Source organism: Aptenodytes patagonicus, chromosome 1 (assembly GCF_965638725.1).
Source record: "Aptenodytes patagonicus chromosome 1, bAptPat1.pri.cur, whole genome shotgun sequence".
Taxonomy (NCBI): Eukaryota; Metazoa; Chordata; class Aves; order Sphenisciformes; family Spheniscidae; genus Aptenodytes; species Aptenodytes patagonicus.
In genome coordinates this window covers 209,745,973-209,772,737 of record NC_134949.1, presented here as the reverse complement: position 1 = coordinate 209,772,737, position 26,765 = coordinate 209,745,973, and the positions used below count along the sequence as shown (strand labels likewise).

General features: G+C 40.4%; 1 protein-coding gene across 3 annotated transcripts in view; it reads right to left on the bottom strand.

Moving 5' to 3' along the window:
- Positions 1 to 340: 340 nt before the first annotated feature.
- Positions 341 to 26,765, bottom strand: part of ALKBH8 (alkB homolog 8, tRNA methyltransferase) — a 50,647-nt gene continuing 24,222 nt past the window's right edge. For all 3 annotated transcript variants that reach the window (XM_076328186.1, XM_076328187.1, XM_076328189.1), the window contains exons 8-12: positions 15,650 to 15,756; positions 11,350 to 11,504; positions 10,255 to 10,520; positions 2,035 to 2,184; positions 341 to 1,038 (exon numbers count right to left, since the gene is read on the bottom strand). In XM_076328186.1, coding sequence (XP_076184301.1) covers positions 466 to 1,038; positions 2,035 to 2,184; positions 10,255 to 10,520; positions 11,350 to 11,504; positions 15,650 to 15,756 — 1,251 coding nt within the window. In that variant the 3' untranslated portion in view covers positions 341 to 465. The remainder of the gene's footprint in view (positions 1,039 to 2,034; positions 2,185 to 10,254; positions 10,521 to 11,349; positions 11,505 to 15,649; positions 15,757 to 26,765) is intronic.

Genomic DNA, 26,765 nt, shown 5'->3' with positions numbered 1-26,765 from the left:
TAAACTGCTTCACATGCCATTCATTCCCTCCTCCCTGACCCACAGTTTTATACAGCAAACAGCTTTACCTTTGCTGCCCAGAGCTCCATTCCAATTAGCTGTGGGCTGTAGGGAGGCCACTACAGCTACACCAGCATAAACTGGTGTAAGAGAAGGGAGAACCAGGCCCTTTGTCTTGAAAAGCTCAACAATGGCCTTACTGATTTCCATGGCCAGTATTTTCCCCACTTAATCCTCTTCACTGTAATTCACAAAAGTAAAATAAACACTCTGCCGAGGTAGTATCTGAGTTTGGCCATTATTTTGTTAATGTACGCACACAGTGCTAGTTACTGTTATTAACTCAATAAACAATCTTTATTCTGCTATTTTAAAAGAGGTAATAGCTGCAACCTGCATTAAAAATACCTTTCACATTGTAAAAAACAAACAAAACACCACAGGTAGCAGAGGAAACACCACAGGCTACAACTTTTCTAGAACCACACACCAGTTTCCCTGATCATAGTAACTGTTTTGAACCCTCACACAATCCAGGGATCTGCATGCTGCTTCCAGTTCCCCTTCAGAGAACACATGGTAATAACGGTGGAAAACAGGGCTGAGTTCTTGCGATTCCTTAGAGCCAGCTGGAAATGACACTGTATCAACACTTTCCCCTTTCTTTTTAGTGCCACCTTTCAGGTGCCAGGGAACCAGCAAATCTTGAGAGTGAAAGGAGGTTCGGTTAGTGTGAACGGGCAGTCTAGAGTCTGCGACTGGCTTTGCATCACTGCCTTCGTCCTTCGAGTCGTTAAAGAGTCGGTCAGAATATGCTGAGTCTTGGCTGCTGCTATGAGGCATTTGATCACTAAGCCTGGGTCTCTGGGCCATGCCAGTATTGATTTCCTCCTCCTTGTCCTTACTACCATTCTTTTCCTTAAGGTATTTAGACTTCTGTTTTTTGTATTCTTGTTCCATCGCCCAAACATAAATGAGTGCCATTCCACCAGGCCTTAGAAGCCGAGCTAGTTCACGGATAGTAGCCAGTCTCCTCTCCTATAAAGGAAAAACAAAAGTATGAAACTAGTATATAAACAGAAAGACAGGAGAATGGAATGGCAGCAGTTCCTCCTTACTGTCCCCCCCCAGGATACAATAAAAATCAGAGGAATTTTTTCCACTATTCATTTTCATTCATAATATAGCCCATCACTATGCACAAGCCAAGACATTTTCCTGAACACAATTCTCTTTCCACTTGAAAACAGTGCTGTGCTAAGCAGGATTTCTTGGACATATCAGCCCAGCTGGAAATGACACAGGCCTCTTCAAGAAGGCTGTTCAATATCTAAAATCCCAGATTCGGATCTACCATACCTGATGATACACACCCTAAGTTTGCAGCTGAAGTAGTCAGATTTATGGCTTAAACACAGGTCCTCTGACCACCCGAGCAGATATGTCAGCCTTCTCCAAAACAGACTTCTTCCTACTTTTTATATTGCATTTGGAAACATTCCCTTAGGTCCCACCTCAGATTAAGGCTCCATGGTCTAGAAGCTTGTTACAATCGCACAGTTCCTGCCAGGAGAAGCTTACACAGCCCAGAGACACGGCAGACTAGCGAGTAGTGTCCCTGTTGTTCTTTGCAGATGGACAATGAAGGCACAGAGAAAAAAACCATGAGATCTGCTCAAGATCTGAGCCAGGAAGTAACACATCTCTTGACTCCCAAAGCACAGCCCCCTTCTCCAGTGTCATTAATTGTACGCAGACGAAAATCAAACACAAACACTTAGATCAAAGTGCCAGGAGGAGCAAGGGCATCTGACAAGCAGAGGGAGAACATGGAGAGAAAGTTTAAGAAGCAGCAGCAGGACAACAGCTTAACTCTGCTCTGACAACTGCTTACACCAAGTGCAAACCTTCGATTTCCCCCCATTTCGTTCTTCCCTTTTGCTTCCATGAGCCCCAACTAGCAGTTTTTTGTAATATTAGTAGCTCTGCACAGCAATACAGCAGTACAGGGGAGCACAGAGAGGGGTGACTTACCGCTGTTGAGAAATGGTGGATTACAGCAATAGAGATGCAGGCATCACAAGAACCACTGCGGATTGGCACCGACAGGGCATCACAGACAAAAGCCTGGAAATTTTTTTCTCCACAAATATCCACCAGGTTTTTGCTGCGATCACAGCCAACCTGTAACAGAAAGTGTTTCGTTAAGCTTTTCATAAGAGGATAATTACAAGACTGGAAAATGATTTTCACTTGATGCTTACAGTAATCGAGTCATCACAGTCTCCTACTGAGCTAATATATTTTAGTTTAAAATAAAAATGAGAGCGAGTATGAGAAAATAGCCTTAAGTAAGAGGAATATATGGTTCCCACATACAGACAAAAAGAAAAAAAACCTGATGCCTACTTAAAACAAAGATGGCAGACTGGATATTAGACAGCTCATTATAGCACCCTGATTTTGAACCAGCTTAAGACAGAACAGGTTTCAGCCTAACTTTTCCTCAAAACTGGCTCTTAAAAGTATCTTGAAACCAGCAAAATGAGAAGTGACCTAACCTCAGTATTTCCCTTTCCTTTCCATTGCCGTTTGTAACCTGACAACATTTGAAGCAGCCAAACACTGAACTCACAAAAGCTGAATCTACAAGCGTAAACGACAGTCTGGTGACTTTGGTGGCATCACTGACGTATGTCGCGCAGCTTCACTAATCACCCAGGTTTCATCATTTCAGTATAAGTAAGGAAGTGCTCAGGTACAGCCCTCTTCACCCTCAGTATCACAATCCACAAAAATTTAAGCACAACATAATTTTCCAAAGTTCTGCACAGTCCAAATGAAGTGACCCCTAGAAACCATTTCAGGACACCTCATAAAAGGTTTCTTTTTTTCCCCTTTGAACCTTGCCCAGTGTCCAGGTCAAAGATGGTAAGAAAAAGCATCTAGAAGAGGGTTTCTTATGTGCTTGCATAAAAACCAATAAATCCAAACTGATCAAGACCCTTCTGAAAGAACAAATAGAACAAGGCATGCACCACCCTCATTTTCATGACTGCCACGCACACTGAATACTTAAACCAAAGCCGTGCTACGAAGTCATGTATCAAATTCAGCTTGCATGAGAATATTAAATTTATTTTTGTTTTCAGTGATCAGCAACAAGTAGATAGCAGAGAACAGATTCAGAATCCTAAATAATTACTGCTGACAGTGTTTATTGCATTTGATACAGAAAGAATCCTAAACCATCCTTGATGCAAGAATAGCAAACAACTTGTTCTGGTTAATCAACCCAGCAGAGACAACAGTACTGCTAAAATTAAAAATCTCTTTTGCAGTGATTAATGAAAATACATTTATTTTCCATCATAACTTTTCATTTTATTGGTTCAAATCATCTTACCGTTCAGTCTACCATCACAGTTTTGAAGAAAACCAGGATTCTGTTCCATTCATATGTCCTGAAAGCTTCCAGGTGAGCTGCTTTCTACTCAGGTCCCTGACTTTTGGTCCAAAGTAAATGAAACAGTTGTGAAAATGCCAACCTGACAACCCAAGATAATCTTCCACAAAAACAGTACTATGAGTACGTACATATTGTCCTGCCAATTAGCTCTAAACAGACCTGAAAAGATCAATCTTAGCATCGCTTTCTTCCTATTTATTCCTTGGCCTCGTCTCCGCGTTTACTGAAGCACTGAGTGAATAGTGTTATTTATGAATAAAAAAAGGAAACTCCTGTTTACTTGGAAGGAAACAAATCCCCATCATTGCACACTGGAAGCCAACTGAAGTGTCTTTAAATTACTCTCATCATGGAATGGATTTAGCTGACAACCTGCATGTTAGAGATTCCATGCCTCATTACCGGTGCCTTCAACTACTTCTGCAATTAAGACATTAGCATGCGGCATTTAATAAAACTCAAAGAACCAAATTCACTGCTGGCAGAAGGAGGGGGAAGAATACTTGCAACTTCCACTGACAACAACCTTTCCCAGAAAGAATTGCTTTGGCCCTGCACATCTATAGTAAAAACGGGCTGGATAATGGAACTCAATCCTCCCCTCCCAAAATAACCTTGAAAAGGACTACACTGTATGTTAATGAAATCCAATGAACTGAGAATGAGAACAAAGGCGTGACTGCCAGAATGTGAAGTCCTCATTTGCATCTAAATTATATCAAATAATTACGAAGTCAGGCTTACTTCTATTGTCATACTTATTAAAGTGAATCTACATCCAAAGCAAAAAGATTCTGTTTCGCAATGAAAATGGAGACCTTGAAGTGGATCACTTTGAATGCACAACTGCTCTAAAATAGGTATATTAGGCTAAAACTTTAAGTTGTCTTAAATGTAAATATTGTAAGAGGTGCTACATATATATGCATAAATGCTCAACACAGGGAGTCACCACACATATGCCTGGTGCTGGAGCTAAGCAAATTTAGCATCCTTACTAGAATTATCTCTGCATGATATTTTAAAAGAATTACAATCACCACATTCCTGCATTTTCTAGCTTACAAGAAACATGCGTTCATTAAAAACCAAAATACATCAGTTTCAGTCCCTTAGAAAACAGTAAGCTAGCAAAAAGCAGGTAACTCCAGTGGTGCAATGCCAGTTAACTGCTGGAAAGTGAGCCTGTGATTTTTATGAGTATAGAAAACATTTACAGCAAGGGGCAGAGACCCCAAACTCAACTTTTCCCAGTTCCGTTACTAACCGATTTCTACATTCTGAAGCACACAGAAGCTTTGATGTGATGAAGCTTCATTTACAGAAAACAGTTCAAAGGAATGTTTTAATTTAGAACAGGTTTATTTTTCTCTCTAATTAAGCATATAATCAAAACATTTTAAAAAAATCTCAAAATATAACTGGAATGCTTTAATTTTTGCCAGTTCATATCTCTAATTTTGATGCTCAGCACACAATACTGTCCTTGCTGACATCTCCTCTAGAAGAGTGGAGAAAGGTAGACTAATTACTATTAGTTCAGTGTCCAAAACCAACAGAATCCAGTACATCTCTTGCTGAGCCAAGTTGTATACATTTTTAAGGTTCCCTGTTTCTTATTATCTGTGAGTCTTCTCAATCATTTCTTATACCTGTTTTCCCCATTTTCCAAATCAAATTCCTTGCTCAAACCCTGCAATTTCTCATATATATCTCAAATAGCATGGCTGACTGTTCAGCTGAATCTATCTCTTAGCGAGTCCACCTCTCAGCAAGTTGCTCTACACCTTTTAGTATTTCCCCAAAGGAGGCTGGCTTCTCAGGTTTCTCAGATTTTACTCCAGGCAGCCGTTCCCACATCCCTGCCTTTTCAGCAGGTACCTCCACCCCTCTCTTCACTGCTTTTTGTGATGTGGACAATGGCTCACAGGAGCTCCAGAGTGGCCACTGACACCTATGTACTGGGGCTCAGAATCCACCTACATTTTTAACAGGGATTTCAGGCACTGATATGAATAAACACTAACTGCATCCAACTCTTGTTTTAAGCCAGGAAATCTGTATTAGTATGGAGGCCTGTAACTCCACAACTAGAACCCCAGCAAACACAAAACTTACAAAAGAGGCAAAAGCATGTTGTCGTTCTGGCATACAGCACCCTCTCTTTAGGGCACGCTGGATAACACAAACCTTTAGACTAATGAAGTATCAAAAAAGACGAAGATAAAAGCGGATAAGGGAAGGGAGAAACAAATGTAACACCTGTGATTTGTCTGAGTTTGCAGCAGCTCTGTCTTGCTTCCTGGGAATGGGATAACACAGGCAGATATCCCATCCTGCTCCTTTGCATTCCCCAGGCACCTTCACCCCCACCGTTTTAGCCAGGAGTAGCTAAACTAAATTTTATAAAAGCTACTTAATGCAGTGGTTTAGAATAGATCATTAGGGAGCAAAAGACACTAAATAAATAGCTTGCTTTGTAATGGTGCTGCAAATCTGCAAGAGAGAAATCTTGTTGCAAGCTTAAATAAAGATAGTAAAGACAGTTTGATGTTGCCCACCATTATGTATTTTCTTTCTATGTTATCTCATTATAACTAACTCTACCTGGTAGAATTAGTTCATTTAAGTATCTGGAAACCTCATTGATTCAGCACATTAGAAACTGATGAAGAAAACGACATCTAATTCCGAAATCCAGCCGCCGAATGGAATCATGTGGCTCCCTGGAGAAACACCTCAGCTACAACTGATAGCATGAGAGCCTCGAGGAACCAAATTACATTCCAGCAAATAGACGTATGCAGAAAAAGAGACACCAGCACAGCTACAGCAAGACAGACAAATCTCCTTGCTCCAGTTGGTCTGAGTCAGGCCTTTAGCATTCCTTTCATGTAGTGTTTTGGTTTTCCATTGCGTACAGTCAGGGTGTCTGTGGAAACAAAGTGCTATGTCTAAAACATGAAGTTCATTTCTCAATGACAAAGCATCAGAACCAAGTTGAGCAGTTCAGCGTTCATTCTGGTTTTGTGCTGCTGTTGCCCAGTTCCTTCTGAGCTCTCTTCATCCCAGATCTCCTGTTAATGATTCCTACTCATTGAGACAAAAGGGCAGGAAAGGTTCCTCTGCCTCGCCCTCCGACCACTAAAATACAGTGAACTGGCTCCAAATATACTTTTGCAAGTCAGTTTTGTCCTTCCTGCCTTTACCCACTACTAAGTCCTTCCAACAGGAATCTGTTCTCAATCAACATGGACCCAGCCGTAACTAAAATCCACCTTTATGCAACCATACCGCAGCAAATCTTCACCCTCTCTCTTCCCCACACCCTGGCAAAATCACTCTTTTATACGTTTTATGTATATATACATTTATACAGTTTATGTTTCAATGCACTCATTGTCATACAACCATATTCAAGTAGATAAGGCTATACCTAGTCATCCAAAGAAACTGAAGCAAATACAATAGCACAGGCCACAGTGGAGACACTTTCAGACAGTGCCTGAAGATTAAAACCATCAAGCGAGCTACCTTAGCTTTGATCTACTATTAGCGTTGCTACTTAAGGTATCCCACCTAAAAATGGACAGTAACCTTTATAGCACATCGCTTGCCTTCAGAAAGCGCTTGCCTCAGGTTTTCAGTATTTCTGAGTCAAAACACACCAAGCTACATGGCTGTACTGACAGTGCTCTACTCAACTCCTAAATAACTCCTAATTTCACAGCACTGCTTCATTGCTTCTTTCCCAACAGGACTTAGGCTAAGAGCTCCAGTGCGCTGTGCATAAAAACTTACCAAGAGCCACAGCAATTGCTGTAAAGGAAAGGCTGCAGCAATTTATTATGTTTCTGCCTGGATTTTATGCCCCCAAGTCAAGAGGAGTAAATGAGGGAGGAAACTGATGCCCTGCATCTAGAGAGCACTCTCCTTATCCCAGTGATGCACCTGATACACAAAACATATTCTTTAACCCCTCACCCTTGGATCCATGCCCAACCTGTGGTAAATGGAAGTAACACAATATGAGAAACAGCCCTGTATCATCAGACCTTTCTGTTGAGCCCAAATAAGAATCCAGGGGGACAACGAAAAGTGCTCCTTTCTCCCTCAGACAAAAAGAACGGTTGAACAGGCTGACTCATCCAGCACAGTCACCATACGAAGGAGACGGGCTACCGGTAATAATACTGATACATCACTGACGCTTGTTCTACAGTACTTCCTATAGAACAGTACGGCAAGGGAATAGAGGTAAAAATCCCATTAAGTAATATATAAGTACTGATTTCCCATTAAGGAATAAATGAATACTGATTCCCCACAAATCAGAATCCACAAAATAAAGAATGGACGTCAGTCGCTTCTGCAGTCACAGAAATAGCAAAGTATTTAAAGTAGTACCTTGCTTCAAATAATAGCCATTACCAGTTGCTTTAGAGGAAGACGCATAAAAAAGTCATCAGGACAGTTCACTGTCTAAAAAGCTTACCATAAGAAAAATGTCTTGCTAAGTCCTGTCTACTGGCACTTTCCTTCAGGTCAAAGAACGAGGGTTTGTATTACCTATGAACAAAGTGATCTTATGTCTCTTAGAAGAATTTGACCCAATCCTTATGACTGCTGCTCAGCGCTTGGCTTTGAGGCATTTTGTGACGGTAAGTTCCATCTGATAAATGGCACCACATGTGCCTGAAGTATTCTGTCTTCTCAGCAGAAAACAGATTGCTGCAGTTTAACCTGCTCCCAAACCATCAGGTCCCCTTGGATCATCTCATTGTCCCCACTAGCAGCAACCGCTCATATCCATGCTAGGTGATCTAAGTGACACCCACTGGTGTGTCATGAGTACTGAATGACATCCAACAGTCCTACCTTCCTTTGTCTCCAAACCAGTATAACACCACACCGTTCCTCTCACCTACGATAATTTAGTTCTCTTAGTCTTTTTGAGATTCCTTGTCAAAAGTTTAAAAAAAAAATAAAACTGTAAACACGATATACACCGGTTTTTCTTTAACCATACTTTGGCTGACATATAAAAATAAATATAGTAGAAAGAAGTCACATCCATCCTCCTGAGACTCTGTGCTAGCTTGCAGATGAAAATACACAAATATAAAGCCTAGAGTCTAGCTCCAACCAAGAAGAACTAGTCACCAGTAGAAAATAAAATGTCAAGGGAGGCCAACTGAATGAAGCAATTCCCATATTCTGTTTTACAACTGTCTCAACTGCTTCTTTAAAAGCTTCCTCCCTTTCACTGTTATTTTTCACGTTTTGGATTTCTCCTGCAGGCACATATGAAATGAGGTAACTCCTGAAGTGACAGAGGAGAGGGGCTGGCTTTCATCTGACTGCCAGTAGATACGTGATCTTTCTTTCCCTTAGTTGGTTAACTGTGGGCTCCAGAAAACAGACCGGTGATGGCAATTTCTCAACAGAGCATCTTGCAGATTTCGCCTTAAAATCCGTCCACAAACCTACACAACAGTAATTTACCAAATTCATTCTAGGACCAGGTGACCTTCATGGTACCCTGATAAACTTTTCTCCTCTCTAGTTAGGTTTGCTGATTTTTCTTACAGGAGTCAGGAGTGAAAGACTGAAATGTACTGAACATTAATAATTATTTTCAGGCTACAGCAGTCAGGCATAAACATGCCTACTTATAAATCAGTTGATTTTGTTCTAGCTTATAAGAACAGTAATGGAAATAAAACCATTACAAATACAGACAAGGCTGTAAATAACAACTTATGTTTTAAAGCTGAATATAAATAGCAGGACAGAAACTCCTGAAACAGACAAACAAGTCTGACTTTTATTATTAATAATGAATGTTTTGCCTTACATAGAAGTTTTCAAGCCTGATAGATTTCAAAGTGTTTCACAGTACAAACACATGAAAGAATCAGACAACTCTGGAATAGGGGAGAGCACATAGCATAATGCACACCTCTCAGAAAGATTTCTTTTGGGTAAAAACAACAGGAAGTTTGACCCTTGCAAAAAAGTCTTTGAAATATTCGCAATACAAATATGAACCAAGAGATGGTTTTTATGTGCTTCATGTCTCCCTGATAAGAAGGGAGAGAAGTACAACTGGGCTAAGTACAGACTGTGAGACAGGGAAGGTGATGAGAACATCAGCAAGAATGATGTCAAAACTGTCTAAAAGTGAAGAAAATGGTGTGAGAGAAAGGCCAGAAATCTGTGTTGAAGTTGAGACTCCCCCACGAATTTTATGTTGGCATATTTACTGGGCCTATGCACAGAGTCAGAGGTGGGACAGCCAAACATGACATCATTCACAAATGAGCCATGCCACCAAGCCAAAGGCAAGTGAAAAGGATATATGAAAAGTGGTACTGCCCATGAAGATTTCAGGGACATGTACATTGAATTCCCCACCCACCAGCCAAGTGAAAAACTTGTTGGAAGCATTCAAACTGCTCAACCATTTTCCCTTTTGTTAAGCTTATTCAAAACAACAAAAGCTAAAGCATCCATTACAATTTTTCAATCCACTGCACCCATTACTATTTTTTTTTATTAACATATTTTGACTTGCAAAGCAAAAGTGGCTTTGAAAAAAGAGAAGGGTAATGCACATAGTGAATGGATGTGGAAACCTAACACAATTGGTAATTGATCTTGGATCAGGAAATAGCTTTCTGTTCTTGGCACTCTTCCCACAACTGAAGCTCAAACATGCTACAGCTGCACAATGGAATAAACACTAGTACCAATGAAAACAAGTGACAGTGGCTACTACTTACCATGTATAAATCCTTGTTGATGCCTAGATATTTCCCATTACCACAACCAACATCAGCCACTATTGACCCTTTTGGTAGTGAGCTGAGAAACTCTACAATTCGGGGCCATGGGCTATGCCTGGTACTGCTGAAGTGTGTGGCAATCTCTTCGTACACCTTGTGTACATATTCTTGCTCCAGCTTTGAGGCCTCCATCTCATTGTGGGGAAATGAAGGTTGTACCTGACTTTGCTGTCCTTTCTGGCTGTCACAGACAGATGGGTAAACTAGATACAGCAACAGATACACAAAGAATAAAATTTTTTAAAGTCATTCCTTGTTGGTTAAACTTATTTAGCAAAATAAAATTAAAAATGAAATATTAAAATGCAAAAAATGCTTTATTCCTCCTTTACCTTTTAAAACTGAAATGCAGGCCAAACTGCAGAAGTGTTTGATGACTTTAAAACAAGCAACCTGCCCACGTGTACCAGAGGCCATTTGCAGTGATCATTCAACCTGCTACGTTAATGAGGTTTATGTTTTCAAAACTGAGACAGTGCCCCTAATATCAAAAATCATGACATCACTGCAATTCAGCCTCTGAAATTGTGTTCTGAGGGCACAAATGGATTTCAATTCCATGTAATTGTTGAGCCACCTATCTATTATTATCTGTACTGCCCTAAGGCACTTACATGGCTCTATCACTGCAGCTCTGACTGCTTCTCCTTCTCTAATGTACTTGTTTTCACAAAATTACAGCCCCCTTCAAATAAAAAAAACCAACAAAAACTGATGGGAACCTGAAGAATAGTAGCTACTTCTATTCTGGTACATTATTCCGGCACTTGAAGTCCCAATGAAATGCAAGGTTACAGATTACTTGGCTGGCACTAGAGCAAGCCAAATGCCTTCCTGAATAGAGAAACTACAGCAGCCAAACGGATGCAACCAATTCAAGCCATGTAGTATGCCTAACCCTGAGCCATTCAGGAACAGCTACCAGGACTGCCAAAACTACCCAAAGGGATAAACTGGTTTGCTCAAAAAAAAATACTTATATATTGGTGATAAATAACAATTTTGACTTGAAGATCACCTCAAGACACTTACTGCAATTGCAAGGGCTTCTCCTCACTTTCCTGAATGTAAATGATGTCCTTGTTTCCCTTCGATTTAGTGTTAAATCTCCAACATCAGCAGTGATTGTTCCAACTTTCTGCCCAAGCTCAGATGCTTGAATGACATCATATTTTCGGGGTGTAATCCTAAAACAAAGTAACACAAAATAAAAGAATAATTTGCATCAGAAAAAAAACAATCCATCTTTATAAGAAGGCACTTCTTAAATACTGTGACAAGTGTGATTACAGCATGCTATTTAATGTACTGCTGCTTCTCAGTTTTCAACTTACTCAATTTCAGAGAAAAAAAAGAGGTGCTAACACATAACGTAATGACGTTAATTAAAGTGTTATTTAATTGCAAGTAATTATGTTTCCCTTTCCTCCCTTCCTTTCCTTCCATAAAGTTTGATTGTTTATTTTTCTAGGACTTTATCTAAGATATATTTGTTAAAGATAAATACACTAGCAAAAACGGTGGCTATGGGCATAAAAGTATAGCACTGGCTGAGCTCTATATTAGCAGATTGAAGTGTTTTATTACAAACAGGCCTCTCCAATGAATTCTGTTTTGCAACAGAATTGCTTTTCCATTTATTGACAACAGAAGATGCAAAGAAGTAGCACTTGGGAGATTTGCTAAAATGCCTAAAGGGAGAAACTCTGCTGCAGATCTTCTTTCTTGACCAAAATCTGTCAATCAAGCAAACTGGGAGCAGAGCTTAAGCTACTTCTGGATTTGGCACTGATATTAATGGGAAAAAAAAAATTTTTGCAAGGACAAAATTCATAAAATGAAAGTGATTTGCAACTTTTTTGGAGCGACAAAAGTTTCAAATAATGTTATGAAGAGACTTGCATTACGAAAAAGTACTAAAATCAAGACTTTTTAATAGCTCTACAAATGGATCTCTCTTAAAGTTGAGAAGAGGAAAATGAGGAAGTAAAATGTGAGACACAACACGAGAGAAGAGAAACAGCTGCACCCACATGTGGTTTCCCATCACTTGCACATGGGAAAAAGTAGATACTCTTGGAACAAAACGAAACCCTTCAGGGAAATAGCTTAGCACTTCAAAGCTGTTAGTGTCACACTGAAACACTTGCTGAACTTAGTCATCAAGGAGATTAATGCAGAAATTTCCTCAAGAAAAAAAAAATAATAATCTCTAAGGAATTGGCCTCTCAGTGAAGCCCCTTCAGAGCTGCTGACTTCAAAGTACTTGACTCCCGGCAGGACAAGCTCTCAGTATAAAACTGACTTCCATATTGGTTAGCTGAGTTTAACCCCTCACAGGTTGAGCCAAAAGGAGGGGAAAAAAAGTGTCTTACATCTTTTAATAAAGCAGAGCATTCAGTCTTATCTCAAATTTCCATTGGAACTTTTTTGCAGGTCACAGGAAACTGTTGACCAGTGCCTGCACTGAACCAAGGAGAACGATCCGAATGCTGAGAAGGCAGCCTGCAGCCTGATCAGCATTCCCGTACTTTGCTGTATGCCATCTTTCCTACCACAGGGAAGCTGATCTCTAATTGAGTCACAGGGAAAAAGAGCGCAGGTCTTTTCTGTCTGGAAATCAGGAAGTGGCACATTGGTGCTCCATCTAGATGTTGCAAAAAGGAGACATGGAGCAGCCCCGAGAATGGAAATCTCCCAAAGGCAGCCATGGAAATGATGGGATCTAATAAAGAACTGTCTTGTTCATGGCAGATAATGAAGCTATGATGAAATAATCAGCTGAAGATGCCCAAGACTCCATGGACAGGAGAACTTCAAATCCTGAGTTTGCAGATTTTCTATTTTATTTTCTTTTGTACCTGCAGCAATAAGCTAAGCATAGCAGCTAATATTTTCAGAAATGTCTTCTTTTTCAAGGTTCTAGTTTCAACCTACATAATTTGCTTTTGCCTATACTACAAGCAAGAACTCTAGACAAAGGCTGGGCTAAAAACAGGCTTCCCAATATCAAAAATAAAATGCTGCACATCGTCTTGCTTGGCACAGAGTTGTTTTACTATTGCAGTGTCAGGAATGGTGTTTTGCCAGGTTACCCAATCAAAAATGAACCTCACCAGAAGAGCCGTAATTTTACTTTCACCTATGAGACAAAAAGACCACATATCTTTGGCTCTCCTTGATGACACTGTATAGCTTATTTCTTAACCATATGTTTCTCTTTCAGAGAGAACAGAACAAAAAGCCTTCTCCTGTGCACTTTGTTAACAGGGTCAAAATTAAGTCTCTCATTCCCCTGGCATCCAAATATACATATTGAAAACATTTCCAGAATAATTCCAAAATTGAACCTTTTGCTCTCTAATTTGGACTTCTGAGGAGTAGATAAAAGGCATCATAAATGATCTTAAATACATCCTGACGTTATGTATGCAAGTGAATTAACTACACTTGCTCACTGCATGATTAATCTTGTTGACTACAATCGTATGCTTCACTAGTATGACGGAAAGCTTACTCCAGTTGAGTATCTTGACCCACTGCTGCTTTTACAGAAAAAACTATTTTTAGGAAAAGTGGACGAGCACTGGGACAGCAATAACTTATACATGAGTAGGAAGATCTGGGATCTTCATTTGAAATGTAGTTTATGTCATTGGTTCTCAAAAGACAACCATCATTTGAAGTTACAAGTGAGTTAAGTAATAACCTCATTCCAGTTCTTAGTAGGCAGGTCCACTACCCCAACTTGAATGCCTGCTGGCAAGTACTGCAACTGCCCTGCGTGCAATCCTTCCCCCTCCTGGCAGTTTGGCTGCCCAGTGCCAGCTTGGAAAGAGCAGAGCTGGTGACCTTGGAGAAAGCTGTCACGAAGACAGCCAGAAGGCTCAGCAAGAGTGACCCCTCCTTCTCCTGGGAGCTGCTTTTAAACGGAGGCTGTCTTGCTGGTCCTTGCCCCAGCTACAGCCCCAGACGCATCCCCAGCTGTGTCTGTGCACGGCCACTGCCCCACTGATCCGGGCCTTGACCCACGGCCTGACATCCCAACTTGGCCTCAGCCCAATTCCATGGAGCTGCCTGATGCCCAGGGTTGGGGGCTGCCCCGCGGCTTCCCAGGCCAGCAACGTCACTGAAATGGAAACTGCACTATGTTCTCAGAGTTGTAGGTAACCTTTCCAAAAGACGTTTGACAGTATTGGACAGGACAGAATAAGCAGCTTATAATGCTGGTATCAGTGTTCAGTCTTGTATACCAAAAACCAAAGGACTTCGCTGCCCTGGGCTTCTATAATGATGCACGTCAGGAATACCAGCTTCTTTGTATAACTATTTAAGTTAATGAGGGAATATACAGGTGGTATAAGCGCTTTATAAAAATGAACAATGTAAAGATCATTGGGGAGTTCATATTCACCCTTCTTCATAATACAAATTAACCAGTAAAATTAAAAGGCAGAAAATCTTCTGCCAATAAAAGGACTGGATGTTTAATTTAGACAGAATGTTCTTAGTGTCTCCAATTGACTGCTGTAACCAGTGATGGCTTGGGTCAAACAAAGGAAGAAACATTCACCATGGGCATTTCTGTTCAATATGAGGGTTTCCACATTCTCCTGAACTGCACTACTGTCAGTCTCAGAGCTCGTCAAGGTTTTAGCCTTTTTGCCAATTTCAGCACTCCTATTGTAAGTATCTCCCAGTGGTGCATGATTTAAAAAGCACGTATTTAAACTCTACAATAAGCAAAGCCTCAAGACATATTTCAAGAAATCTCTTTTCCAGGATCCCAAACCTGCTCAGTACAATGCAGCCTTATCAGTAAAGTGTCCCTAAAGCAGCTGGGAAGAGCTCAGGAAGACTCCTCACTCCTCTTTGTCACCCTCATGCCCTCTGTGCAGGGGAAGTCATTCTCTTAAACCAGCCCTTTTCTAAAGCCTTTGGCATATGTAATCCAATGGGAAAAGCTGTGGGCTGAAAAGAGAGAAAGGAAATGGTGAAGCTAATTGCACTACAATCAGTTCTTTGCCAGCTCAGAGTCATTGAGGACTTTCACACCGCAGACATAAGTGAGAGCGATTTCCAAGCTAAACTTCACTTGTGACAGCAGCAGGAAACTGCAGCTCAGGGACTGGCAATTAGCTTCCTGAAGTCCCCAATTTTTTCAATTTAACCTGAGCAGCATCTGAGCAGAGGAGTGAATTTGTATATTAATTATAAAACTTGACTTGATTTCTTTCAGAGCAATTTAAAATTCAGAATGTCATTAACAAAGCCAACAAACAAACATATATTATTCTTCTATTATCAGCAATGCAGGGACTCTTACACATACCCATGTGTCCACAGGTATCTGGATTCTCCAGCCATCACCAATAAACTGCATCGGGGCAGCATAATTGCCACTGTATGGCCATCAGGGTGTTTAAAATCCATAACAATCTAAAAAGAAACAAAACCAGCCACCACAAATGAGCATGACTTACAGAGCTTCATATACATGCCAGGCATTCTTAAGTCCTAGCTTTGTTTGCCTCTTCAATGTGTTCATCAGAATATTGCCATGAAACAGTTACGTATTTCCTACGGATGCAAAAGCCTCTAGGTCTCTGTCCTTAAGATCTCTCCCTTTTAGCACTGTGTTCAAAAATCTGAGGCAGTCACAAATATATGTGTATATATAGATAATTAAAATACTAGAAAAAAATGGTTTTTTTCTTTTCACATTAATAGCTTTCTTTGTGAGAACAGAGTAGCACCATCTAGTTTCTATGTGTACCTGTGAGGTAGGAAAGGATTGCTACCCCTCAACTAAAGGCACCTGCATAAAAGGAAGAGAGGGCTCATTTGCTGTAACTCGGGCATCTGAAAGTTAGGTACCTGGGCTAAGGCAGTCAGCTACTGTATTTTTGTTAAGTCTATGCAGCAAGAGACAAGTATCTCCACAGAGTGATTCATCCTAGTCTAAAGTGTAGAGCTAAGTGATGGGGAATGACCCTGTGCCCTCTGGAAATGCCTATCCATTCACAGCAGATTGAGCTGAGACAATTAACTCAGAGTAGATACATAACATTTAGATACCCAGTACTAGGTGAGAGAAATAATTTACAAACTGCCCACGTTCTTGGAGGTTTGAAGCACAACAAGCACATGCAGTCTCCCAAGATCCTGACTAACATGCCAACTACCAGACCATCCTTTTATCATTTGCCACCTGGCTTCTAGCCATGGCAATATATTGAGGTAATGCTTTCAGCTTTATTCCAACTTCACAGCCCAGATGGCAGTGCTACATTTTGCTTCTGCTTGGACTAGGAACATTATCCTTTTACATTTCCCAAATGAGAGAAACTCCTGCTGTGGAAAATACGGAGCAGGTCATTTAAGCAAGCCAAACGAGTTACAGAAGACTTATGAAAAAAGAAAAGAGGTCAAAAACTATTCAAGTCAGCGGTTCCAACTACACTGGAGAATTAGCACCGTGAAAGTGCTGCCACCTGATTTGTAACCTACTAAGTACGCAATTTAAAAGCAGACTTGCTACAGTATGCCAGATTGAAACAAATTAAGCCCTTCTGCTTCTGCATACAGATGCGTTTAACAAAGAAAACAGTGGTGCAATGATCAGTCATTCAGCACAAAAAAACCAGCAAGACAGAGACTGAACAAGCAAGACTTTTAAACACGACAAATTACCACTTACAAGATTTACTATTTAATGTTGTGCACACTGGAGCAAATACAATGGCATTTACATTTTTAGGAAAAAAATTATTTATGCTGTAGTACCTCCCGCATAGAGTGACAGAGCCTCTCCTGTTGAGCTATCTAAATTTAAGGCAAGAAATGACAGGGGTGATAAACAGTGGGGCTGACAGTGGAAGAGAGATCTGAGAGAACAGGAATAAAGCCTACCTGTAAGCTCTGATTAATGATTATGAAACACTTCAGTAGCTACACAAATAGATGAATGGCAGCCACTTGCTAATATACTCCTTCCCTTGCACTTAGCAATTTCTTCTAGGTATCCTCAAAGAAGCATGGAGTGAAGAAGGAGAAAACACAGTGGCTTCACAGATCTGATGGGGAGGCTGTCCTATAGAGCACAACTAGGTGCAAGCCTCTGTAAAATACGTATCTATCTGGCAAGGCAAAGAAACCAGAGGAGGATGACTAATCAGGACCAGCAAGTAAGGAAAGGAAAAGCATGAAAAGAAAAGAAGTGGTGAGTGAAGTGGTTGGATGAAATGGGTGAGATGATATCTCAGTCTGTCCTTTGCCTCTCTGGCTCACTGCTGTTGGGGGACAGGTGTGAGGGGACAAGATAGAGACTGGGTTCTTCAGAAGTACGGCAGAATAAACTGAACATGAGACTGTCCAGATTCCTTCCTGGAGGCTCAGTTAAGCCCCAGTCCCTCTTTCTGTGTCAGTAGTAGCTACAAAGCCCTGTTCTTGCAGATGTTCAAGAACAGCACTTTCTCCAAGAGTCAATGATTGCCAGCTTTATGGGGTCTCCTACACTTCCAGTTCCCATCTCCCTCCAGGCCCTGGAAGAGGACCTTGTTCCCTTTCACCTCTCTGCACACCAGACTGGGGGACTCTATAGGAAGCAGTGGGAAACAGTTCCTCCAGCTCCCTGCCTTCTCCGCTGCTTTACCTCATGCATCTCCAGTTCCTTTTCCGCCACCAACTGCATGACCCCCCAGAGTCTCTTAGCAGAAGATGGTCCTCAAACCCTGTCCTGTTAACAACTGTGCATCCAAAATAGCAGAGGTTCAGAACACTCTATAAATAGATAGCATGTTGGGAATGAGAGGCCACAAAACTATCCCTGGTAGCTGGATTTTCAGGCAGAAGTGGCAGGAAAATAGCGGACAGTAAAAGAGGAGAGCATGTCCTCCTGGCTGAATTTCAGCTATGCCAAGCCAACAAGAAATATGTGAAACAAATTTCTGATGGTGCAGAATCTGAGGCTGAAAAGCAGATTACCTATTGTACGTAACATCTGGCAAGCCTAGTCCTCACCAGCACAGGATCCCAGCTCTGTCCCTGCTCCCTACTTTTCCATGGAGGAAAAGCTTCTGTATTATCATCTCACACTGTGTGGCTGCTCCCCTTCTAAATGAATTTCATCGTTATGACAAGCAGTGATGATTTGGGGAGGAAAATATAAATAAAGGATTATTTTACTTGCAAATGGGCAATGACATTAAGTAATTAGCAGTAATTGGAGGAGTCAAAAAATCAAAATCCAAAACTGACTTCTGCTTATGAAGCAGAGATCCTCAGTTAGAATATATTAAAGTTTTGCACTTTTTCTATTAACAACAAATTTGACATTGCAATTCAGACAGAGAATCAAATTTAAGGAACCCGCTGTGAACATCTGAAGAAAATCAGTGCAATTCCTATGCTTCATCCCTTTATCTAGAATAACTGCACCTGAACGCTTAAAAAAACCTAAGCAACAGTAAAGAACATTTAACCCAGAAGGGTTTTTGAAGAAAACTGTTCTTATCTCTGAAAAGCCTGTTACTAACTGAAATAGATAACATTCCCACACTCCTATATGTGTCTTTATCCTGGCAGAACGTTCTACATTGTCACTGTCACACACACACAAAAGATTAACGCTTTTGGTCCTCTTTTTAATTTACTAAGGACTCACAATCAATAAAGCAACTCTGCCACTGCTTAATCAATCTGCTTCATGACAGCTCTGCTTCACAGCAGCTATTTCCAATTACTATTTTCATTTTTACCTATTTTCTTTTTTCTCTTAGGTGGCAGAGTCAATAAAGATCAAATTTCCAGCTAGCCCATGGTGCATCATCCAGGGATTCAAAAATAAAAATAGTGGATGCTTTGATCTTATACAACTTCTACCTTCTTTTTTTGTACTATGGAAAAAGTGTGTCTCTATATATACAGCAAAAAACTTGAAAGAAACAAACAGCTAATAATACCTACTTGTGGATTTAAATATCTTGTCATGATGCCAGGTTATTTAAGAGAGAGAGCTCATGACAAGGGAGCACATGAAGCAGTAAACAGCTTTCAAGGATGGCTAAACATCAAAGCAAAGTGACACCCACATCATGAACATTGTTCCTGTGGCATAAAATACAGCAAAACGCAAAAAACAGAAAAGAATCCAGCTTAAAAGAAAAAGGGAAGAAAGTATGTTTTTTAACTCCTCAGGGAATGAGAAGTCTGCACCGCCTTCCAGTGCAGTGGTACTGCACTTCACGAAAGAGCAGGAGGATGGAGGTGAATGACTGGTCTATCAAATAAGTAAGGATCCAAAGACAAAACAGAAATAATGCAAGGGGGCTGTAAGGACAACATTGATAAGGATTTCACGCTACAGCATGGAACAACAACATTGTTTTTCTAAGCTTGCCACTGAGGCAATTTGTATTTGATGTTAATAGACTACCTTAGACAAAACATACTCTAAAGCTAAAAAAAGTACAATGTGGAATGCTTCTCAAGTCTCTGACGTTATTTACTGAATTTTCAGAGAGCAAAAACACATTATCAGCCTACATAACAGTTTCCCACATGTAAAACAGATGAAAAAGAATGTCTACTTCAAAGACAGCTGAGAGGTTTAAAGCCCACACATGGAGCTTGAACAACACAGTGGGGTTCTATGCAGAGACAAGAGCCTGCTGGCTTACACAGGACTGAGGCAATCAATCAGTAATACACAGTGCCTTTCACTGCAAAAACCATGCTAAATTCCAAAATCTGGAATTCAGAAAAATGCTGAATTTTAAGGGGAAAGAGAATGGGATTATCTTCTCCAATAATCCATGTCATAGGAAATTTATCTTACGGAACCTATGCTGATATTTACATCCTAGATGGCCTCTAGCCATACTTCAGAAAATGAGTGCAACATTGACAATCATGATGAAGAAATATTTCAGTATTGCCTACCTCAAAAAAATCTTTCAAACACATGCACAGGCCTCCCCCATATCAGATTTACACCAAAGCACACCATCTCTTGCTAAGCCTGCTTATCTACTTAGGCATCTATGGTGATGCTAGTCAGACGCTTAATATACTTAATACGTTTTCTTTCTTCAAAAATTGTATTCAGTTTTCCATCCATGCAATGCATTACTGTCTTCCTGAATTTTCTGTGTCGTTTTAAGTATCTATATATTTCTTCCTCTTAACTGAAGTCTAGCATATGAATGTTTAAAAACTATTTCAATATATGGACAGTACTTCATTCTTTTCTCTCTGAGATCTCACCTTGTTATGATTTTCTTGATAACCCCAAGGAGGAGAGTGTATCCACTGAACAGCATACCAGTATCTCTCCTAGCTATTACGTATGCCATTGACTCCATGATACAAATTCTCTTGTTGTCTGTACTCTGTTTACAAGATTCAGGTAGTGCACAAGAAGAGGAAAACTACTGCAATTTCCAAGCTAACTCCTGTTGGATGGAGGAGCTTCCAATCCTCCGCAGGCCTTGTCACAGCTAGCTGGAATATACACCACTCTCCTTTTGTACCCGGGGATGCATCTCTCGAGGTTCACCAACTCCAAGTTATTAGAAGTGTTTCAACCAGTACAACACCAACCAGGAGAGCTGAGATACGCCATTAACTCCTCTACTGCGCCTCATCACGGATCATCGCCACTGAATAACTGCAGTTATTTAGCCACTCTGGGTACACCTACGTTTCTGAACAAAAGATGATACAAGATGTTAATAAACACCTACAAATTTCAAAATAGCCTTCATAACTAATCCCCCAAAGCTCTGATCCCACAGTGTGCACTGTTATGTGCACACCACCTCCTCAGAGGCCATGTGGGCCACCAGCATTCACCCCTCCTGTGAGATGTGGGTGGTCCCCATGCACGCACCAGTGACAAAGGCCCCCCAGGCTCACATACAGGCACCCCACAGGTGTGTGTCTCCACTGTGGCACCCTGTGCTGTCACCCCACTAGCTGGATGCTGACTCCTTGTGGTGTCCAACGGGGCAGCTGTTCTGCCCAGCCTCAGCAGAGGTTGCAAGGCTGGTGGTACTTCTGGCAGCATCACACCAACTTTTGACTGCTGCTGTTCCCACTCCAAGGTCTTTCCCTGCTACTACAAATTTTTATGCTTCACTCATGTCTTCTCAGGCTGACTCTTCTTTGTTTCAAAAGCCTTTTTGTAAATCCAGGGTTACTGTTTAATCTTGCTGATTGAACAGCCAGACTAAAAGAACACCACAACAAACCTAATCCATTAAAAGACTACCCATCAAATATGCCAGTTCCTACTAACTCTAAAAGTATCAGGTTTCTTTTGTATGTCAGGAATTACCTGTGGCCTTTGCACCTTCCCAGATCATTACCTGTGTTAAAACTCAATGTTGAATATTAGACTCTTACATAAAAGACTTTCAATCCCTACAGTAAAAGGCAAAAGTTGCATTATCACTGCTTCCCTCTCTCTGTCACCACAGGTATAAATTTCTCCTTTCTGGAAAATGCTATCTAAACCCAGCATATGACCTTGATGCCTTTTTGTGAATCCAGAGACAAGCAAGTTCTCAACAACATCCAATTTATTCAATTTCGCTAACATTCCATTTTCATCCTTTAATAAATAGCCTCCCTAGCTCTTAGCTTAAACTCTTTTAGGACACAGAAAGCAAGAGGCTAACGCTGTTAGTCTTCATTTAATTTATTTTATTGACTTAGCCTTCTCTGCAATATTTTCCATTCTTTCAGTCATATGTCTTCCCTCACATCTGAATGCTACTACACTGACATACAGGGAATTGCATCCACCTACACCAGGGCAGCATGTGCCCCAAATGTATGAAATCACTCATTTTCCTTTCCAAAGGAAAGGAAATTTCCAAGATTTTGTATCACTTGCTCTCTAATGGAGTACAGTTCAATGGAAGAGCACAAGAGGACTCTTATATATCCTGATCCTAGTAGTCTCCAGAGGGCTCAACCTATTCAAGATACAATGCCCAGACATCACAAGAAAGCAGTTCCGCATCCTCAAATAAATCTCCTCAGACTTGCACTTAATGTATTACTCTATGTTCAGAAAGCAAATAATCCTTATTTACATGTTTAACGCTGTACCAAATGTCTACTGAGAAACCACTGTACAAGTCCTTACAACACAGATGCAGCTGTTCTGTAATGAGTACAACTTCATATGCAAGCATGATGACATTTACAGGAGTCTGGTGTGCGTATCTGTGTACGTGGTGCTGTGGCATATCTATAATTCTTTCACACATTAAAAACTTGCAAGTTCTCAAGAGATTTTCAATATCTAAGTAGAAAAGAAAACACTCCAGGGTTCAAAAGGAGCACATCACCTTTTTAAAATCACTGATCATTTACAAATATCTGTGGAAACACACTATTATCAGCAATTTCCATGTTACCGAGGTTGCAAATACATGTGGCAGGACTCTCTTCACCCATAATTTTATTCCCATGCCACCCTACCTGTACATTTATCATCCTGTCATCGACCCTTATAGCCTTTAATTGCAAGTTTTCTACAACAGAAGCGGTGTAAGGGACTGTGAATAGGGCCTCCATGTAACATAAATAATAATCGATACAGGACAAACCAGGCCTTGGCCAAACGTGGAATAAGAAACACCTACGGTAATGAGAGTCATTTCCAGGAAAGAGGACCTGAAATACTTACATTCAGGGTGGTACACTCATACCACGTACTAGTGTGCCACCGCTGTTGTATAATAGTACAAGTCCTTACAGGTTTGGGGTATTTCAAGGCATAGGTAAAACAGGCTGCATGTTCACCATCCTGTAAAACTGTTTTCCCTCACTCTCCACAAACATCGGGGTTGTTCATCAGACCTTACTCTCCTCTGCAGGTCTCAGCTTTTTGCTTGTAATGCTGTAATACAGGAATCCAAGCTAACTATAAGTCATAGGGTGGGAATAGTCATTCAGTTCAAGATTAAGACATCTACATTTGGCATAGATTTTTAAAAATCCTATTAGAGAACTGAAACCTATGAAACCAGACACTAGATGTCTAGTTTAGTGTGAGTTGAATCACCCCCTAGGCTGGACGGACTCAATCCCCATTGATTACAGAGGAGCTCAGGCATGCAGTGCACACGTACACACCTACACACCTACTTGTAAACACTAAAATGTAAGTGTCTTAATCCTGGACTAAATACCACTGACAACAAGTTATTAAATAAGGCACCCAAATATGGATTCAGCAGATGCCTCAACTCTGTTTAAAACAGTCCTGCCTTAATTAAAGCCTCTTTCTGCACTATTATCACTATAATCTTGCCCCCTACATACTAGGAAGGTAGTATACAAATAGTCCAGTGTTGAATATCTGTAATTCAAAAGGATGAAATGAGTTTACTCAGCCTGAGTTTGAAACAAAGGTCAACTAGCCCTTCTCACAACTCCATCTAACAACTGTCCCAGAGACCATTACAATAACAGAGAATTGCCAGAATACAAGACATGCAAACTGTGCCTTCCCAAACTAATTCTTGCATCATACCTCACAAGAGCTGACAAGACACAGTTTTTAATCTATTGCTATAGAAACTACCATATGGTCTGTTTCTTAGTCCTCTACATCTTCACTGTAAAAGGGAAGTCTACTGAGGAACAAAGATCTGGGCATAAATTTACAGAAATGGCTTAAAGACATAAAGAAAAGTCATTCCTTAGCAGTCAAAAGCATATAACTAAAAAAAACCAAACCCCCGAAAGCCATCTTCTTGGTTAATGATATCTCCTAGGGCCATAAAGAATAATTCAAAACACAGCATGACACAGAAAGACTTCTTTAAAATCATTTGAAGAAAACTGTTTTATCAGTTCACACAATTGCTATGTTTCACCCCATGGAAGTACCACACATATGGAATATACATATTATTTTAAAGCAGGTAAAACAATCAAAAAGGAAAAACACATTTTCTTGTTTGGATAGGCAGTATTCCAACACTGCTGATTTTCAGCACAAGCAATGTCATCTCTTTCTTCTCTCATTCCCTTCATCTGCTTCATTAGCCAAATGAGCGTCTTCACGTAATACAGCCAAAGTTATACAAAAGGGCTCTTACCAGGGCCTTAGCATCTGGCCCTGAACCTACAATGGTTTGCATGAATGCGCACTGCAGAGACATGTACGCAGTAACAGAGGAGGAGGAACAAGAACACCTCAAGAGGAACTGTGAAGTGTCCAGTTTTCCCTGCTTTCAGCTGCACCATCAACGTTGGTTCCTTCCAACTATTATTCTGCTGCCCCAGCAAACAGACCAGAGCTTCACCTGCATTGCCCTGCGCTGCACCAAGAGGCTGCCTGCCTACTTTCTTCTCCGGTAAGAGCACACACCTCTCCCTTCCTTGATTCAGAATCTTTCTGTCAAGCGTATCAGCATCACAGGTTTGACAGCTCTGGCTCCAGCACATTTTTAATTGCTCTAAATTGCCAGTTCCTCAACAAAAATTTCCAGAGTCAACTCTACTGAAACAGAACATTGCAGTATGCAAAATGCTCAGATTTGTAAAGATAGTATAAATGCAAACAGACTTCAAACCCTGTTTGCTACATTTACTGGTATTATAAAAGTCCAGTTCAAAGCCAAGAGAGACAATACACCACAGTAGGAGCTTAACTTGTTAAGGTTGTTTCTTTGCTTATAGACTACTTGTGATTATTATTATTGACTGACTACTTGTCATTTCTACATGAAATCTGCCACAGTCTTAAAATAGGCTCCTATGACAAGAGATGATATCACTGGCTAATTAAATTAGATTTCTTTATTGAATTCCAGAACTGAAGTACAGCTGAAATGCAACAGCTAAAGATAATGACTTTTTAATGCCCCAGAGTTCAGCCTGTTCGCTGTTAATTTGTGGCAGACACCAAGATTCCATTTCATACATCAAGTACTGATCTTCTAAAAATAACATGGGGAATAGAAATAACTTCCACCAATAAACCTCTCAGAGAAATTAAAAATTCTTTAGGAAAAATAAAATTAGTAACTACTCAAACAACAATACAGAGGTTTCTATTAAAAAAAAAAAATTGAACTATATTTCAAGAATGAAAATCCAAAAACTGACTCCAAAATAATTTCAGCTGTAAAAATATTAATTGAAATGTAAATGTAAAATTAAATCAAATCTATTAGTTTTCTTCTATTACAATGATTACATTTTTCACAGGAAAAAATAGCAACTTCATATTTAAACAGTTAATTCATCCCACCACCACTGAAAAGTAGTTCATGTATCACAGTGAAGGGTACATGGGGGGAGTGAAGTGGAACAAGAGAAAAAAGAGTTTAAAACCAGCAATATCGTGCATCATAATTTTTTTTTTTTCCAAGATTTTTATCTATCTACATATTTCCTACCACATGAAAACCAACTGGAAATCTCTAGCAATAGCAAGACACTTTTTAGACAGTACATTTGTTTCCACTGAAAAATTCAGTATCTGATTTGTGTGTCACAGTAAAGCCATAACAGCCAGATGTCTGAGAACTGGAAATGAAATGATGCTGCCTCAGCATACAAAATAAGCACACTACAGAAACAGCAAATAGCCTGCAGACAACAGGTTCTGTTAAAACAGAATCAAGTTGGTAAAGGAATTATGCAGAAGTTTTCCTTCATTATTTAGCAGCTATGACCACAGTCAGAAAATTGTATGTCCTACTGCAGACTTCAAACATTTTAGAAAGTGTTTCACTCACAGCAGGATTTTGGTGTGATTGTGAGAAAACTAACTGGAACTGTATGACATTTTTCATAGCATCTCTATGTATTTTTCCATGTGATATTAAGTGGATTTCCTTTTCAAATTCCTCCTAATTGCAATTTCTTTCGTCTCTCTTTCCACATTCACCTCGGATGCACTGCTGGTACAACTGCCCAGAGGAGTTCAGGAAACAACAAGGACATTCTTCCCACATCCCTTTCTCAACACCAACGACTCAAAGAAAACACAGGATGCTAAAATGAGCAACCAACTGACTGGGAAGAAAGCAAAGTGGTAGGAACCAGGAGGAGCTGCAGCTCTGTCTTCCCCCTCAGCAGCCAAAATAATGGACCACATGCAAGAAACATAAAACTGCTACACAGAATGGAATAAGGCAACTTCCCACTCCAGCAGACACAGGAGAAATATCTCAGCACGTCACAGCATACTCTGCAGATCAGAGATCCCACAGCAATCAAACTACAGGCTGCCCTTCCTTCCGCAGCACTGAAGTAGGATTCTAGCCAATTTAGGACTTATTAGGCCTTGCATAGTGGGGAGCAGCTTTACGGAAAGGCATGGCAGATGACAAGTTTCTTTCTTCTGTGGAGAGGAAGGCAGGCTGGTACGAATCCAACAAGAGGGAGACAGGAGACAAAGCTTTGCAGAGCTATTT